Source organism: Scyliorhinus torazame, chromosome 4, assembly GCF_047496885.1.
Source record: "Scyliorhinus torazame isolate Kashiwa2021f chromosome 4, sScyTor2.1, whole genome shotgun sequence".
Lineage (NCBI taxonomy): Eukaryota > Metazoa > Chordata > Chondrichthyes > Carcharhiniformes > Scyliorhinidae > Scyliorhinus > Scyliorhinus torazame.
The window spans coordinates 259,389,851-259,409,573 of NC_092710.1; the positions used below are offsets into that span (position 1 = coordinate 259,389,851).

Here is a 19,723-nt window from a genome sequence, read left to right on the forward strand (position 1 = left end):
TAAAATTGGCAATGCACAAGAATGCTAGAATCACTGGAGGGTTGTAGGGCTAGAAGAGATTACAGAGAGCAAAGCAAATCCCATCCAAGTCATTAGCTTTGTGCCTTCTCCTTTGAGCATCTTACCTTGTTTTGGCAGATCACATCTCCTTTAAAATCATTGTTGGTTACACATTCTGATCGCTGTTTTGTTAGTTTGCATGTCATCTTTGTACCTCTGTATCATGCTAGAAAGAGATCTAGCGGGGTGGGGGGGGGGACAACTGGGTTGCTGCTGTGGAAATCCAAAAGGAAATGGATAAAGAGTGGGTGGACGGGGATGGTATGCGACGCTGGGGGAGCGAGCGGGAGCGCGGAGGCGGGATATGGGACTGGCCTAGAGAAGGTAATGGCTAGTCGACACGGGAGGGGGGCAGGTAGCCCCCTAGTGAGGCTGATCACGTGGACCGTGAGAGGCCTGAACGGACCGATAAAAAGGGCCCGAGTGCTCGCGCATTTGAAAGGACTAAGGGCAGACGTGGTTATGCTCCAAGAGACGCACCTAAAGGTGGCGGACCAAGTTAGGCTAAGGAAAGGATGGGTGGGACAGGTGTTCCACTCAGGACTGGACGCAAAGAATGGAGGGGTGGCCATTTTGGTGGGGAAACGGGTAGCATTTGAAGCAAAGAACATCGTAGCAGATAGCGGAGGTAGATATGTAATGGTGAGTGGCAGGCTGGAGGGAATGGAGGTCGTGTTGGTTAATGTGTATGCCCCAAACTGGGACCATGCGGGATTTATGAGACGGATGCTGGGGCGTATACCGGACCTGGAGGTAGGAAACTTGATTTTAGGAGGGGACTTTAATACGGTGCTGGACCCGGGGCTAGATAGATCCAGCTCAAGGACCGGAAGAAGGCCGGCAGCGGCCAAGGTACTTAAGGGGTTTATGGACCAAATGGGGGGAGTGGATCCATGGCGATTTCTTAGACCTAGGGCTAGGGAGTTTTCCTTCTTCTCCCATGTCCATAAAGTGTACTCCTGGATAGATTTTTTTGTTTTGGGAAGGTCGTTGATCTCTAGGGTGGAAGAAGCTGAGTACTCAGCCATAGCGGTTTCGGATCATGCCCCACATAGGGTGGACCTGGAATTAGGAGAGGAAAGGGAGCAGAGAACACTCTGGCGATTAGATGTAGGACTGATGGCGGATGAGGGAGTGTGTGCAAGAGTGCGGGGGTGTATTGAGAGATACCTGGAGGTCAATGACGACGGCGAGGTCCCTGTGGGAGTGGTATGGGAAGCACTAAAAGCGGTGGTCAGAGGAGAGCTGATCTCCATTGGGGCCCACAAAAGGAAAACAGAGGCCAAGGAAAGGGAAAGATTACTGGGGGAGATTTTAAGGGTGGATAGGGAATTTGCAGAGACCCCGGAGGAGGAATTGTACAGGGAGAGGAGACGACTCCAGACGGAATTTGACCTTCTGACCACCAGAAAGGCGGAGGTACTGTGGAGGAAGGCACAGGGGAGGAGGTATGAATATGGGGAAAAGGCTAGCCGCCTGTTGGCTCATCAATTGCGAAAGAGGGCAGCAGCGAAGGAGATAGGAGGAATTAGAGACGAAAGGGGAGACACGGTGCGAAGGGCAGGAAAGATAAATGAGGTGTTCAAGACCTTCTATGAGGAACTGTATAGGTCTCAACCCCCAGAGGGAGAGGAGGGGATGCGGCAGTTCCTGGACCAATTGAGGTTCCCGAAAGTGGAGGAGCGGGGGGTGGTAGGCCTGGGGGCACCGATTGGGGTGGACGAGGTTATTAAGGGACTGGGAAATATGCAAGCAGGGAAGGCCCCAGGACCAGACGGGTTCCCGGTGGAGTATTACAGAAAATATGTGGACTTGTTGGCCCCGTTGATGGTGAGGACGTTCAATGAGGCCAGGAAAGGGGGGACTCTACCCCCGACGATGTCGGAGGCGACGATATCGTTAATTTTGAAGAGGGATAAAGATCCGTTGCAGTGCGGGTCCTATAGACCCATTTCATTATTGAACGTGGACGCCAAATTGTTGGCAAAGGTACTGGCATCGAGGATAGAGGACTGTGTCCCGGGGGTGGTGCACGAAGACCAGACAGGGTTCGTAAAAGGGAGACAAGTGAATGTTAACGTGCGACGACTATTAGGGGTGATAATGATGCCCCCAGTGGAGGGGGAGGCAGAGATAGTGGCAGCAATGGACGCAGAGAAGGCATTTGATAGGGTAGAGTGGGAGTATTTATGGGAAGTGTTAAGGAGGTTTGGGTTTGGGAACGGGTTTATTAGCTGGGTTAGACTTCTTTATGGGGCTCCAACGGCAAGCGTAGTTACAGGTCGACATAGATCGGGGTATTTCCGACTATATAGGGGAACAAGACAGGGATGCCCGCTGTCTCCATTGTTGTTCGCGTTGGCAATTGAACCTCTGGCCATGGCGTTGAGAGACTCCAGGAAATGGAGAGGGGTGATTAGAGGGGGAGAAGAACACCGAGTCTCGTTATACGCGGATGACCTATTATACGTGTCGGACCCAGCGGGGGAGATGATAGAGGTTATGCGAATTTTGAGGGGGTTCGGGGATTTCTCGGAGTATAGGCTAAACATGGGGAAGAGTGAATTATTTGTGATACATCCAGGGGACCAGAGTAGAGAGATAGAAGGCTTGCCTCTAAGGAAAGTGGAAAGAAACTTCCGATACCTGGGGATTCAGATCGCTAGGAGCTGGGGAACCTTGCACAGACTTAATCTGACACGGTTGGTAGAACAAATGGAGGAGGACTTCAAGAGGTGGGACATGCAGCCTCTATCGCTGGCGGGCAGGGTGCAAGCAATTAAGATGATGGTCCTCCCGAGGTTCTTATTTGTATTTCAATGTCTCCCTATACTAATCACCAAGACCTTTTTTAATAAAATAGACAGGAGCATCGCGAGCTTCGTGTGGGCAGGGAGGGTTCCGAGAGTAAGGAGGGGGTTCCTTCAGCGCAGTAGGGACAGAGGAGGACTGGCACTACCGAACTTGGGCGATTACTATTGGGCCGCCAATGTGGCAATGATACGTAAATGGATGATGGAGGGTGAGGGAGTGGCGTGGAAAAGACTGGAGAGAAAGTCCTGTAAAGGGACGAGTTTAGAGGCGCTGGTGACGGCGCCGCTACCGATCTCACCTAAAAAGTTTACCACGAACCCGGTAGTGGCGGCAACATTGAATATCTGGGGACAGTGGAGGTGACAGAGAGGGGTGCGGGGAGCCCTGGTGGGGTCCCCAATCAGGAACAACCATAGGTTCGCCCCAGGAAGAATGGATGGAGGATTTCAGAGCTGGTACCAGTTGGGAATTAGGAGGGTGGGAGATTTATTTATAGATGGGACTTTTGCGAGCTTGGGAGAATTGGAGGAAAAGTATAAGTTGCCCTGGGGAAATTTCTTGAGATATATGCAGGTGAGGGCGTTTACTAGACAACAGGTGAGGGAATTTCCGTTGCTCCCGACACAGGAGATACAGGACAGGGTGCTTTCAAGGGTGTGGGTCGGAGAGGGCAAGGTGTCAGAGATTTACCGAGAGATGAGGGAAGAGGGGGAGGAGCCAGTGGGCGAACTAAAAGGAAAGTGGGAAGAAGAACTAGGGGAGGAGATAGAGGAGGGTATGTGGGCTGATGCCCTAAGCAGGGTAAATTCCTCTTCCTCATGCGTCAGGCTTAGCCTGATTCAATTTAAGGTGCTACATAGAGCACACATAACTGGAGCAAGATTGAGCAGGTTATTTGGAGTGGAGGACAAATGTGGGAGGTGTGGCGGGGGCCCGGCAAACCACGCACATATGTTTTGGGCGTGCCCGGCACTGGAAGGGTATTGGAAGGGAGTGACGGGAGTGATTTCGCGGGTGGTGAAGGCCCGGGTCAAACCAGGCTGGGGGTTAGCTCTATTTGGAGTTGCGGAAGAGCCGGGAGTGCAGGAGGCGAAAGAGGCCGACGTTGTGGCCTTTGCGTCCCTAGTAGCCCGGCGCAGGATCCTGCTCATGTGGAAGGAGGCGAAACCCCCCGGACTGGAGGCCTGGGTAAACGATATGGCGGGGTTCATTAAACTGGAGCAGATAAAGTTTGCCCTGAGAGGATCGGCTCAAGGGTTCACCAGGCGGTGGCAGCCATTTCTCGACTACCTAGGGGAACGTTAGAGGGAAGACAGATGACCAGCAGCAGCAACCCAGGGGGAAGGCGGGGGGGGGGGTTAGTTTAGTTTAGGTCAAAGATAAAGGGGTTTTGTTACTTGTGTATTGTTAAAAATTTCTGTATTGTTATTGTTGCGTTTGCTTTGTAAGAGGGGAATAATTGTTGTTTGGGAAAAAAAATTTCAATAAAACATATTTAAAAAAAAAAAAAAATCTTTGTACCTCTGTGAAGAGGTTTTGGGTGTGTTTTCCTATTTAGATTTATTGTCGTGTGCCGAGATACAGTGAAAAATATTATTCTGTGTACAGTCCAGGCAGATTGCTCCATACATGAAACCATGAAACCACAGGACACATGGTAAATACACAATGTAAATACATAGATATCTGGTGAAGCATATGGACTGTACACTACTCCGTAGAGAAGATGCGTGGAAAGATCAGTTCAGCCCCTAAAAGGGTCATAACAGCAGGGAAGAAGCTGTTTTTGAACGTGTTATTGTGTGTTTTCAGACTTTGCATCTTCTGCCTGATGGAAGAGGTTGTAAGAGAGAATAAGCCAGGTGGGAGGGGTCTTTGATTATGCTGCCCGCTTTCCCAAGGCAGCGGGAGGTGTAGAAGGAGTCCGTGGATGGGAGGCAGGTTCGTGTGATGGACTGTGCTGTGTTCACGACTTTCTGTAGTTTCTTCCGGTCTTGGGCCGAGCAGTTGCCATACCAGGCTGTGATGCAGCCAGATCGGATGCTTTCTATGGTGCATATGAAATGAAATGAAAACCGCTTATTGTCACAAGTAGGCTTCAAATAAAGTTACTGTGAAAAGCCCCTAGTCGCCACATTCCGGCACCTGTTCGGGGACGCTGGTATGGGAATTGAACCGTGCTGCTGGCCTGCCTTGGTCTGCTTTCAAAGCCAGCGATTTAGCCCTGTGCTAAACCAGCCCCTGTAAAAATTGTTAGAAGTGTTATATTAATTCAAGTTGCCATTGTTACGCTACAGTCAGAAAGAGAAGGTTATAAAACAGATCATCATGCCAATTAAAGGAATTGTTGGCAATGCACTTTTTTATTAAAATGGCACAAATTAAACTATGGCAGGGCTATGTGAGCAGAGCAAGGGAATAGGACCAATCAAACAGCTCTTTCAAAGAGCTGGCACAAACATGGTGAGTTGAATGTTTGTGCTGTGTTTCTATCGACTACTGATCCAGTGTGTCTATTTTTGGTCATGCACTGACCCGAGGGCAGCACGGTGGCACAGTGGTTAGCATTGCTGCCTACGGCGCTGAGGACCTGGGTTCGAATCCCGGCCCTGGGTCACTGTCCATGTGGAGTTTGCACACTCTCCCCGTGTCTGCGTGGGTTTCACCCCCACAACCCAAAGATGTGCAGGACAGGTGGATAGGCCATGCTAAATTGCCCCTTAATTGGAAGCAAATTATTGGGTACTCTAAATTTATTTTTAAAAAGTCTGCACCGACCCTCTGAAAGATACCCTACCTAGGCCCACTCCACTGCCCAACCAGCCCTATCCCCTGTAACCTAACTTGCACATCTTTGGACTGTGGGGGGGAAATCAGAGCACTCCGGAAACTTACACAGACACTGGGGGAATGTGCAAACTCCACACAGACAGTCATCCAAAGCTGGGATTGGATCTGGGTCCCTGGCGCTGTGAGGCAGCAGTGCATCTTTTTTAGCATTCACCGTGCCGCCCTGTCACAGTTTCAGTTTATCTGTTTCATACTTGTGCACCTAGTTGTTTTGTTTTTAGACCCTCCAATCTCCTTTCTTGAAGACTTAAAGAGTCATTTTTCAACTTCCCCTGCTGAATTACCTCCTGTGAGCACAAAGTCAGAAGGTTTACAGTCCTGACCATTGTTGTAGTATAGTTCCACAGGCTGAGGTGCTATTCACTATCTTGCCCAAATAGTATTCATGTTTGAGCATTCTAAGCTGGCAGCCCATTATATGATGGGAGGGAACACCACAAACTTTACTGTGTCCTCATATTTGTTCCCCTATGTTATTTTGGTGTGATCATTCTCTTTTGCTGCTGTCTGTTTATTTTGTCTATTTAAATAAATATTAGAATAACTGGTTTCAAACTGAAGTTGTACTCTACTTCATTTGTAAATCATAATTCGATTTTTAGTCCCATAATGATACACTGTGAAAACCAGACATCCATCGGGCACTCTGATAAAGTGGTGGGAAAAATTAGGACAGATCCCCCACTTTTATTTGTTATGAGGACAGGGATTTAACTGGAGATCCGAACCTGGTTTATGGCGTTGCTTGCTGAGCATATGATAAATGTATTGTTTTTAAAGCCTCATTTTAAAGGTGAATGACAGGAACACTGTCCCCTCGCTTGACAGGACCTGATCCTCTTTGTTTGTCTCGTAGCAGGCTGCTGCAATATACTTAGTAAATTTTTTTTAAATTTAGAGTACCCAATTCATATTTTTCAATTAAGGAACAATTTAGCGTGGTTAATTCGCCTACACTGCACGTCTTTGGGTTGTGGGGGTGAAACCCAAGCAAATATGGGGAGAATGTGCAAACTCCACACGGACAGTGACCCAGAGCCGGGATCGAACCTGGGACCTCGGTGCCGTGAGGCAGCAGTGCTAACCACTGCGCCACCGTGCTGCCCGCTGCGATATACTTGATTGGAGTGAGCACCAAAGGTCATTTATGGGTGGATCTCTGATTGTAAATTGGGATGAACTGCCACGCATTTTCAGAGCTCAATGATCATGTTCCATAGAATAGCCGAAAACAGTGAACTCATTCGGTATTTTACAAATTTAAATAGAAAATTTAAATTTAACATGATGTTAAACATGTCAGAAAGCAACTGTACGGATGGAGTTCATTGTTCTTAAGATTTTACATAGTGCGAATCTAATAGTCTAATTTTTTCATGTTTGTTTTTCAATCTTCTTCAAAGTGTGTGTTTCTGGATCCAGCTAAAGTAAGCTTTTATCTCCTGATGTGCTTCTATTCACCTATTAACTAATATTAACTAGATTCCTGTTTATTTGTGATTTTTTTTTTTTAAATAGACCAACCTATTCTGACTGTGTGTCGCTATGATTCTTCTCCAGTGAACACTGGAGATCCTGAACTTATTGACTGGTTGAGGGAACATGGAGCTGATGAAGATACAATAGATAGGGTGAGAAAGAATGTATTAATGTACATGTCATCTGGCCAGCTGTGTTATGTACTACTCCATTCATCTGTACATGTAACAGGGTGTTATTATTATGCATCTTCTTATTTAAATCCATTTCTGATTTCATTAGTTCTCATGTTTATATTCGTAGTTAACTGTCGTTAGTTCTAATTATATTCAGTAACTATTATTTCAATTGTTTAGCTCGCTGCTCCTGTTTTTCAGTCCATCCTGTATTTTAAACTGTTATTTTTGTATATTAAGGAAGATTGGCATTTTTATTAACTTTATTAACAATGCGTTCCGACTACTGGTCAAATTACCACATCTTTTTGGCAACGTGAATAAAAAGAATTTGAGTTACAGCACACTCGACACAAAGTTTTGCTAAGTTTATCGATAGAAGACACGCTAGCAGCACCATGGCTATGTTTGGGTCTATCAGTGATTTTGTGGAAGAGAACGAGATCTTGACTGAATATGCGGGAAGATTGGAGCACTTTTTCTTGGCAAATGGGATTACAGATGAGACAAGAAAGCGCTCAATTCTCCTGAGTGTGTGTGGGGTGAAGACTTACAAACGAGTGAGAAATTCAGCTACACCGGGGAAACCATTGCGGATTTAGTTACACTCGTTCACAATCACCACAATCCCAGGCCCTCCGTAATTGTACAGCTTTGCAAATTCCATGGTAATTTTTAATACTCAGGACAGTCCACAGCTAACTGTTGCTAAATTGCGCCAGTTCTCTGAACATTGCGAGTTTGGGCAGATTTGGAAGACGTGCTTCAGGACCGAATAAATTGTGGCATGAACGAGGATGGGATTCAGCGGCGTTTGTAGAGAGAGGCCGCACGTACTTTTAAGAAGGATGCTGGAAAAGAGTAAAGAGTGAAGACAATGGAGTGTTTTAGATGTGGAGGGTCACGCTATGCGAATAATTGTACGTTTATGGACCCGGTTTGTCACCAGTGCAACAAGAAGGGGCGTTTAGCAAAGAAGTGCCGGGGTGATAAGAGAAAGTTAAAGACTGAGCCAGGAAACTTCAAATGCAAAGAAGTCTCAGTTGACGGCACATCACTTGGATATCTTAGGGCAGGCAGAGGAGCACTCTTGTGACATGTTTAATATGAGTGAGGGGCATGCAGAGCCTATTTATGCTACAGTGAAGGTCGATGGACATTTATGTGGAGTTGAACACAGGAACCTCTGCGTCGGGAATCAGTGACGAGTTCTTCAGGAAGATTTGGGGCTCTAAGCAGGCACCAGCTTCGGATGTACATCGGTGAGACTGAACTGTTGCTTGGAGCATTAGAGTTAGATGTTGCACTTAACAGCCAAGAAGCAAGAACATGACTCCTGGTAGTAAAAGGGCAATGGGCCTAATCTACTCTGGCATGACTGGCTCAAGAAAGTTCAGTTGAACTGGGGTGATATAGAACATAAAAGTGATGGAGGATGACCATATGACATAGGAGCAGAATTAGGCTATTCGGCCCATCGAGTCTGCTCCGCCAGACAATCATGGCTAATGTTTAATATCCCCATTCTCCTGCGTTCTCCCCATAACCCTTGATTCTCTTATTAATCAGAGCCTATCTATCTCTGTCTTAAAGATGCTCAGTGATTTGGCCTCCTCAGCCTTCTGCAGCAAAGAGTTCCACAGATTCATCACCTCTCTGGCTGAAGAAATATCCTGTTACAAGGCATTCCTCAAGTTGCAGTCTATCTAGATGACATCTTAATTTTGGATAAGACTCGGGAGGAGCACCATAACAACCTGGATCGAGGTTTAAAAAGGTTTTCAGAGGCGGCACTGCGTCTAAAGTGGAACAGGTGCATTTTTCAGGCATCAAGCGTGGAGTATCTAGGTCGCAGAAGCACTGCGCAAGGCTTATTTCCAATGGAAGGGAACGTTTGAGCAATTAAGGAAGCTCCAGAGCCCAGTAATGTGGCTGAGCTCAGGTCATTTGTAGGTTTGCTGAACAATTATGGAAAGTTTTTGCCAGGTGTGTCTACAGTGTTGGCTCCACTATACCTACTTCTACACAAAGAAACAAAATGGAAGTGGGGGTCTGCACAGAAGAAGGTTTTCAAAGATCTCTGAATGGGAAAACAGGGAACTTGTTCTGTCATGTGATTTGGATTTGGGTTTATTGTCATGTGTTGTTCTGAGTACAGTCCAGACAGACATTTCCATACATGAAAAATATAGGGCACACGATAGATGCCTCGCCCTGTGTGTGTGTGAGGGGGGGGGGTACTTTCTCATGTAATGGGGGTAAAAAAAACATTAGTTTTGCATCTGGAACACCAAAGTGGTCCTATATTTTTGGTAGTGAAATTGAACAGTGGAAGAGTTGTTCACAGGCACCAAGATCATATTTGCCTATGCCAAAAGTTCCACATAACACCGTAGAAGGAGATCTGCTGTGGAAATTCAACAATTTATACCAGGACAAAGGTCTAGCTATCATTTTTGCAGCAAAAAGATTCCATCAGGAGCTCCTATGGTCGTTTGTTCACCATATGTACTGACCACAAGCCACTGATGATCTTTTTCAGTGAGTTAAAATATATTCCTCCCATGGCCTCAGCAAAAATACAGCACTGGGCGCTTATTGGCAGCTTATCAGTACAACATTGTGTACACGGCAGGGAAGGACAATACTAACGCAAACACGTTAAGCCGTCTCCCTTTACCAGATTTGCAAACCCAGGTATTGTGTCCTCTTGAGACGATTTACTTACTGGGGAGACTTGCCCAATCTCCAGTAAGTGCTAAACAAATTAAGCAGCCCTATTATTAAGCAGACAGCGATCCTATTCTGTCACAAGTTAAGAGATCTCTGATGCAAGGATGGCCATCTATCATAGAAGATGGTGGGTTGAAGCCCTATGTGAGGCAGAAAGACAAGACAAGTGTGCAGGATGGTTGCATACTGTTGGGCTCGAGAGTGGTCATTCCATCCCCTGGCCATTGCAAGTAACAGACAAAATTAACCCCGGTGCCTCTCGAATGAAGATTCAAGCCAAATCACATACCTGGTGACCAAATGTGGATCAGGATTTGGAGAACAAAGTGAATCCCTGTTCTGCATGCCTATACAGCCAGATAGCACCATTACATTCTTGGGAGTGGCCTGATTGTCCTTGGTCGAGACTTCATGTGGATTTTGCAGATCCTTCCATGGATCACATGTTTTTAGTCATCGTGGATACACATTCTAAGTTGTTAAAGTGTACTTCAGAAGTAACATTACAGCTGCCAGGACCATAGAGAAGCTAAACTAAGTCTTTGCAACTCATGGGTCATTGGATCTCGTTTCTGATAATGGTACAATAATTCTGAGCGAGTTGTTCCAGGATGTTGTGCAAAGGAGTGGAATACGCCATGTGCATCCAGCTTCAAATGGTTTGGCAGAGCGAGCTGTTCAGACATTGAAGGACGGATTGAAGAGGATGGCAGGTGACCCTTTAGGGACCAAGCTCTCGAGGTTCTTATTTCAATATCGTAGCTGTGCGGAGTCTGCACGTTCTCCCCGTGTCTGCGTGTGTTTCCTCTGGGTGCTCCGGTTTCCTCCCACAGTCCAAAGATGTGCGGGTTAGGTGGCTATGCTAAATTGCCCTTAGTGTCCAAAAAATGTTGTGTGGGTTACGGGGATAGGGTAGATACGTGAGCTTCAGTGGGGTGCTCTTTGTAAGGGCCGGTGCAGACTCGATGGGCCGAATGGCCTCCTGCACTGTAAATTCTATGATTCTATGTATCACACCACAAACAATTGCGGGGCTCTTATTAGCTGAATTATTTATGGGTAGGAAACTGAAATCTCACCTGGATCTGCTACATCCAGATGCCAAAGCAAAGGTGGGAAGGAAACGAGGAAAGCGTAAGGAGAGTCCTGATTATCATGCTAAGGAGAGATGTTTTAACCTGAAGATTGTATTTATACCAGGAATTTTAGCAGCGTTGGCTACCTGGAGTTATTCTGAATGAAAATGGTCCAGTATCTTTGGTTGTGAAATTGAACAATGGAAGAGCTGTTCTCGGGCACCAAGATCATATTCACCAATGGCGTGACTCGGAGACAGATAAAGTTCCAGATAACACAACAGAAGGAAATGCTGCTGTGGAAATTCGGCACGTGGTCCCTGTTGTACAGTGATATCATGGTTGTGTTGTGATTCACTGACTGACCACTAAGAGTCTCATTAGTATATAAGTGAATATTTGAGTCAGGGGACCTCATACTGACTAGGGAGGTGGGAGAGAGATAGTGGTTTGTGCATGTTCATACTGTTATTCATCTGTTGTTTTATATATATTGACCCACAGTTAATGTTAATAAATTGTTTATAGCTTTAGCTACAAGTGTTCTTGAAATATAAATCAGGATTTCCGTTGCTCCCGACACAGGGGATACAGGACAGGGTGCTTTCAGGGGTGTGGGTCGGAGAGGGCAAGGTGTCAGAGATTTACCGAGAGCTGAGGGAAGAGGGGGAGGAGTCGGTGGGCGAACTAAAAGGAAAGTGGGAAGAAGAACTAGGGGAGGAGATAGAGGAGGGTATGTGGGCTGATGCCCTAAGCAGGGTAAATTCCTCTTCCTCATGCGCCAGGCTTAGCCTGATTCAATTTAAGGTGCTACATAGAGCACACATAACGGGAGCAAGATTGAGCAGGTTCTTTGGAGTGGAGGACAAATGTGGGAGGTGTGGCGGGAGCCCGGCAAACCACGCACATATGTTTTGGGCGTGCCCGGCACTGGAAGGGTATTGGAAGGGAGTGACGGGAGTGATTTCGCAGGTGGTGAAGGCCCGGGTCAAACCAGGCTGGGGGTTAGCTCTATTTGGAGTTGCGGAAGAGCCGGGAGTGCAGGAGGCGAAAGAGGCCGACGTTGTGGCCTTTGCGTCCCTAGTAGCCCGGCGCAGGATCCTACTCATGTGGAAGGAGGCGAAACCCCCCGGACTGGAGGCCTGGGTAAACAATATGGCGGGGTTTATTAAACTGGAGCAGATAAAGTTTGCCCTGAGAGGATCGGCTCAAGGGTTCACCAGGCGGTGGCAGCCATTTCTCGACTACCTAGGGGAACGTTAGAGGGAAGACAGATGACCAGCAGCAGCAACCCAGGGGGAAGGCGGGGGGGGGTTTAGTTTAGTTTAGGTCAAAGATAAAGAGGTTTTGTTACTTGTGTATTGTTAAAAATTTCTGTATTATTGTTGCGTTTGCTTTGTAAGAGGGGAAAAATTGTTGTTTGGGAAAAAAATTTCAATAAAACATTTAAAAAAAAAAAAAAAAAAAAGAAATATAAATCAGGCCATCCAACAAGAACATTACATGTTGTACCAGGACTCTACTTCCGGAGAGGGACACTCATGCACAGATACTCAGCCTACTTCTGTACCCACATGTTCAGCTGAACTAAGTCAAACAACATCAGTTGACAGAGTCACCAGTGGTACTGCGCAGATCACAGCATAGTTACAAAGCTCCTGAAAGAGTCAAATAATTAGGGCACTCTTTCATTGTATTTCTGTCTTTAAAGAGAATTAAAACACTTCTCCCCTCTTTTTTTAGTGTTATGATTATGCATCTTATTTAAATCCAAGTTAGCACACTGGGGTAACTTTAGCTTTTGTCAATAGTGTAATTGGGGTGATGACTGCATCATCTCTATTTTGTTTGCCTAAGATACTGAATTGCTAAGATACTTTCCAGAGAAGAAGAATTCATAGAATCCCTACAGTGCAGAAGGAGGTCATTCAGCCCAACGTGTCTGCACAGCCCTCCGAAAGAGCACCCTACCTATGCACACTCCCCCGCCCTACTCATTACCCTGCGCATCGATCATGGCCAATCCAATTAACCTGCACATCTTTGGACAGTGGGACGAAATGGGAGCACCCGGAAGAAACCCACGGCAACACAAGGAGAATGTGCAAACTCCACAAATTAGATTATTAACCTTAAGTATTCTGGGCAGCACGGTAGCATTGTGGATAGCACAATTGCTTCACAGCTCCAGGGTCCCAGGTTCGGTTCCGGCTTGGGTCACTGTCAGTGCGGAGTCTGCACATCCTCCCTGTGTGTGCGTGCGTTTCCTCCGGGTGCTCCGGTTTCCTCCCACAGTCCAAAGGTGTGCAGGTTAGGTGGATTGGCCATGATAAATTGCCCTTAGTGTCCAAAATTGCCCTGAGTGTTGCGTGGGGTTACTGGGTTATGGGGATCGGGTGGAGGTGTTGACCTTGGGTAGGGTGCTCTTTCGAAGAGCCGGTGCAGACTTGATGGGCCGAATGGCCTCCTTCTGCACTGTAAATTCTATGATAAAAGTAATGTTTGGTGCTGTTTTTAATCCAAAAATCACAATGATTGAACATCCAAAATGGCCTCAAATCTGGAACATACGTTGCATTACCCTCCCACTATAGAATATGTAAATGTTGGCAGTCTGAGATCATAAGTGATTAAGCATAAATGTAAATCTATCATTTTTAATTGTAGGCTATAATAATCATATTCAAAAGATATAATATTTGTATTTCAGTCTTGTGGTATATGATGTGATAGTTAATGTGACCATAATTTGTTTTAATATCTCATCATTCAGTTTGTGGCGGACGATTATAATCTGATTGATGTTCTGAAGTACATGACGAGAGATGATCTGAAGTGTTTGAGGTTGAGGTAATTTATTTATTTAACTGCTCCTACATGAAGTCTAAGACGAGAGAGGTGGGAAATGGAGGTGTGAGGGGGAGGGGTGTTAGCGGCGGTGGTGTGTGGTAAGGGAGAAGACACTTGTGAATTTACATTAAATAGACAAAATTCTGGAAATATTCAACAGGTCAGGGAACGTCATAATTGAACTTCTTTTATTCCCTTTTTCAGGAAAACATAATTTTAATTCTGTAGAAGTTCATTCAAGACACATTCAGTTACTTAAAAATAAATTCAATTTGTCTATTACTATAGAATCATAGAATAATTACAGCACAGAAGGGGATGTTTTTTTTAAAATATATTTTATTCAAGTTTTTTGGCCAAACATAACAATACATAGTGTTTCTTTTACACCACAATGAAGCAATATAAATAACCGTGGCCAGTTTTAAACAAATAAATAAATAATATATAAACAAAAACAAAAAAAAACAAAACTAAATGGCAACTGCCTTGTCCAAAATAAATACTCTCCAAAAATACAATCCAATATACAATTACATATACCAAATACCTATACATATACAATAACATCCCTGAGAGTCCGTCCGATTCCATCCCCCCCGCCCTTCCCCCCCCCCCCTCCCCTCTGGGTTGCTGCCGTTGTCTACTTCTTTTCCATTCCCTCTATCTTTTTGTGAGGTAGTCGACGAACGGTTGCCACCGCCTGGTGAACCCCTGAGCCGAACCCCTTAACACTAACTTAATCGATTCTAACTTGATCAGGTCTCCACACCCGGGGGTTTGGCTTCCTTCCACATTAACAATACCCTGCGCCGGGCTACAAGGGACGCAAAGGCCAACACGTCAGCCTCTCTCGCCTCCTGCACTCCCGGCTCTTCTGCAACCCCAAGTATAGCCAACCCCCAGCTTGGTTCGACCCGGACCCCCACCACCTTCGAACGCACCCTTGCCACCCCCCACCCAGAACCCCTGTAGTGCCGGGCATGACCAGAACATGTGGATGTGATTCGCTGGGCTTCTCGAGCATCTCGCACACCTATCCTCTACCCCCAAAAATTTACTAAGCCGTGCTCCAGTCATATGCGCCCTGTGTAGCACCTTACATTGTATCAGGCTTAGCCTGGCACACGAGGACGATGAGTTTACCCTACGTAGGGCATCAGCCCACAGCCCCTCCTCAATCTCCTCCCCCAGTTCTTCTTCCCATTTCCCTTTCAGCTCATCTACCATGATCTCCCCCTCGTCCCTCATCTCCCTGTATATGTCCGCCACCTTACCGTCCCCCACCCATGTCTCTAAGGTCACTCTATTCTGCACTTCCTGCGTCGGGAGCTGCGGGAATTCCCTCACCTGTTGCCTCGCAAAAGCCCTCAATTGCATATACCGAAATGCATTCCCTTGCGGCAACCCATATTTCTCCGTCAGCGCTCCCAGACTCGCAAACGTCCCATCTACAGATAGATCTCTTAATTGTACTACCCCAGCTCTTTGCCATGCTCCAAATCCCCCATCCATTCTCCCCGGAACAAACCTATGATTGTTTCTTATCGGGGACTGCACCGAAGCTCCCATCCTTCCCCTATGCCGTCTCCACTGCCCCCAGATTTTCAATGTAGCCACCACCACCGGGCTTGTGGTGTATTTCTTTGGTGAGAACGGCACCGGCGCCGTCACCATTGCTTGCAGGCTAGTCCCCCTGCAGGACGCCCTCTCCAATCTCTTCCACGCCACTCCCTCCCCTTCTCCCATCCACTTACACACCATTGAAACATTGGCGGCCCAGTAATACTCACTTAGGCTCGGTAGTGCCAGCCCCCCCCTGTCCCTACTACGCTGCAAGAATCCCCGTCTCACTCTCGGGGTCTTCCCAGTCCATACAAAACTCATAATGCTCTTCTCAATTCTTTTGAAAAAAGCCTTCGTGATCACCACCGGGAGGCACTGGAACACAAAGGAATCTCGGGAGGACCACCATTTTAACCACCTGCACCCTACCTGCCAATGACAGGGACACCGTGTCCCATCTCTTAAAGTTCTCCTCCATCTGTTCCACCAACCGCGTTAAATTAAGCCTGTGTAATGTACCCCAATTCTTGGCTATCTGGATCCCCAGGTACCGGAAGTCCCTTGTTACCTTCCTCAACGGTAAATCCTCTATCTCTCTGCTCTGCTCCCCCGGATGCACCACAAATAACTCACTTTTCCCCATGTTCAGTTTATACCCTGAAAAATCCCCAAACTCCCCAAGTATCCGCATTATCTCTGGCATCCCCTCCGCCGGGTCCGCCACATATAGCAACAAATCATCCGCATCCAGAGATACCCGGTGTTCTTCTCTCCCTCTCCCTCCCCCCCCCCAAGTACTCCCCTCCACTTCCTGGAACCCCTCAGTGCTATGGCCAGGGGTTCAATCGCCAATGCAAACAATAATGGGGACAGAGGACATCCCTGCCTCGTCCCTCTATGGAGCCGAAAATAGTCAGACCCCCGTCCATTCGTGACCACGCTCACCATCGGGGCCCTATACAGCAACTGTACCCACCTGATATACCCGTCCCCAAAGCCAAATCTCCTCAGCACCTCCCACAAATAATCCCACTCCACTTATTAAATGCTTTCTCGGCATCCATCGCCACCACTATCTCCGCTTCCCCCTCTGGTGGGGGCATCATCATTACCCCTAGCAGCCTCCGTATATTTGTATTTAGCTGTCTCCCCTTCACAAACCCAGTTTGGTCCTCATGGACCATCCCCGGGACACAATCCTCTATCCTCATTGCCATTACCTTGGCCAGAATCTTAGCATCCACATTCAGGAGGGAAATGGGCCTGTATGACCCGCATTGCAGCGGGTCTTTTTCCTTCTTTAGGAGGAGCGATATCGTAGCCTCTGACATAGTCGGGGGGCAGCTGCCCCCTTTCCCTCGGCTCATTAAAAGTTCTCATCAGTAGCGGGGCCAGCAAGTCCAAATATTTCTTATAGAATTCAACTGGGAATCCATCTGGTCCCGGGGCCTTCCCCACCTGCATGCTCCCAATCCCTTTCACTACTTCCTCCGTCTCAATCTGTGCTCCCAGCCCCACTCTCTCCTGCTCCTCCACCTTAGGAAATTCCAGCTGATCCAGAAAGCATATCATTCTCTCCTTCCCGTCAGGGGGCTGCGCTTCATATAATCTTTCATAAAATGCCTTGAACACTCCATTCACTCTCTCCGCTCCCCGCTCCATCTCTCCCTCCTCATCTCTCACCCCCCCTATCTCCCTCGCTGCTCCCCTTTTCCTCAGTTGGTGGGCCAACAACCTACTCGCCTTCTCCCCATATTCGTACTGTACACCCTGTGCCTTCCTCCATTGTGCCTCTGCATTACCCTTAGTCAACAAGTCAAATTCTACATGTAGCCTTTGCCTTTCCCTGTACAGTCCCTCCTCCGGTGCCTCCGCGTATTGTCTGTCCACCCTCAGAAGTTCTTTCAACAACCGCTCCCTTTCCCTACCCTCCTGCTTTCCTTTATGTGCCCTAATAGATATCAGCTCCCCTCTAACCACTGCCTTCAGTGCCTCCCAGACCACTCCCACCTGTACCTCCCCATTATCAGTAAGTTCCAAGTACCTTTCAATACACCCCCTCACCCTTAAACACCCCCCCTCATCTGCCAATAATCCCATGTCCATTCCCCAGGGTGGAAGCTGTTGTTTTTCTTCCCCTATCTCCACGTCCACCCAGTGTGGAGCATGATCCGAGATGGCTATAGCCGTGTACTCCGTCCCCGTCACCTTTGGGATCAGTGCCCTTCCCAAAACAAAAAAATCTATTCGTGAAAATACTTTGTGTACATAGGAGAAAAACGAAAACTCCTTACTCCTAGGTCTACTAAATCTCCAGGGATCTACTCCTCCCATCTGCTCCATAAAATCCTTAAGCACCCTAGCTGCAGCCGGCCTCCTTCCGGTCCTGGACCTCGATCTGTCCAGCCCTGGGTCCAGCACCGTATTAAAGTCTCCACCCATTACCAACTTCCCCACTTCTAGGTCCGGGATTCGTCCTAACATACGCCTCATAAAATTGGCATCATCCCAGTTCGGGGCATACACGTTCATTAATACCACCGCCTCCCCTTGCAGTTTGCCACTCACCATCACGTATCTGCCCCCACTATCCGCCACTATAGTCTTTGCCTCAAACATTACCTGCTTCCCCACTAGTATGGCCACCCCCCTGTTTTTTGCATCTAGCCCCGAATGAAACACCTGCCCCACCCATCCTTTGCGAAGTCTAACCTGGTCTATCAGCTTCAGATGCGTCTCCTGAAGCATAACCACATCTGCCTTAAGTTTCTTTAGGTGTGCGAGTACCCGTGCCCTCTTAATCGGCCCGTTCCGCCGTCTCACATTCCACGTGATCAACCGGTTTGGGGGGCTCTTTACCACCCCCCCCCCCCCCTTGACGACTAGCCATTTCTTTTTTCAATCCAGCTCCTCACCCGGTTCCCACGTAGCTGTGTCCCCCCCAGGCGGCGCCCCCCTGCCCCGACCCCCCCCCTCCCATACCAGCTCCCCCTTCTCCCCAGCAGCAGCAACCCAGTTAACCCCCCCCCCCCGCTAGATCCCAAGCTAGCGTAATTGCACCCCCCATGTTGCTCCCAGAAGTCAGCAAACTCTGGCCGACCTCTGCTTCCCCCCGTAACCTCGGCTCACACTGTGCGAGGCCCCCTCCTTCCTGCTTCCCTGTTCCCGCCATGATTACCATAGCGCGGGAACCAAGCCCGCGCTTCCCTTATGGCCCCGCCCCCAATGGCCGGCGCCCTCAGCTCCTCATCCTCCCTCACCCCCTCCCCCACGACATTGGGGAGAGAGAGAAGTTACAGGGTCGCAGGTTTAACAACTTGGGAAGTCCTCTCTTCCCCCTTTTCCCCCCTTCATCCCACAAATTCACCCCCCCACTTTTGTCCCAAACGTTTTTTTTCTGGCCCGCTCACTCCAGCTTCTCCTCGACAATAAATGTCCACGCCTCATCAGCCGTTTCGAAGTAGTGGTGTTTCCCTAGATGTGTGACCCACAGTCTTGCCGGTTGCAGCATTCCGAATTTGACCTTTTATGCAACACCGCCTTGGCCCGTTTAAAGCTTGCCCTCCTTCTCGCCACCTCCGCACTCCAATCTTGATATACGCGGATCACCGCATTCTCCCACCTACTGCTCCGAGTTTTCTTTGCCCATCTGAGGACCATCTCTCTGTCCTTATATCGGAGAAATCTCACCACTATTGCTCGAGGAATTTCTCCAGCCCTCGGTCTTCGCGCCATAACCCGATAGGCTCCCTCCACCTCCAGCGGACCCGTCGGGGCCTCCGATCCCATTAACGAGTGCAGCATCGTGCTCACATATGCCCCGACGTCCGCCCCTTCTGCACCTTCGGGAAGACCAAGAATCCTTAGGTTCTTCCTCCTCGCATTATTCTCCAACACCTCCAGCCTTTCCACACATCTTTTGTGTTGTGCCTCGTGGATCTCCGTTTTCACCACCAGGCCCTGTATGTCGTCCTCATTCTCAGCAGCCTTTGCCTTCACGACCCGAAGCTCCTGTTCCTGGGTCTTTTGCTCCTCCTTTGGTCCCTCAATCGCTTGTAATATCGGGGCCAACAGCTCCTTCTTCATCTCCTTTTTGAGTTCATCTACGCAACGCCGCAG

The 19,723-nt window shown here is 47.9% G+C and overlaps 1 protein-coding gene across 1 annotated transcript in view; it reads left to right on the forward strand.

The window, feature by feature from the left end:
* Positions 1-19,723, forward strand: part of LOC140410897 (mitogen-activated protein kinase kinase kinase 5-like) — a 281,574-nt gene that overhangs the window by 246,494 nt on the left and 15,357 nt on the right. The window contains 2 exon segments of the mRNA XM_072499669.1: positions 7,243-7,355; positions 13,962-14,038. Coding sequence (XP_072355770.1) covers positions 7,243-7,355; positions 13,962-14,038 — 190 coding nt within the window.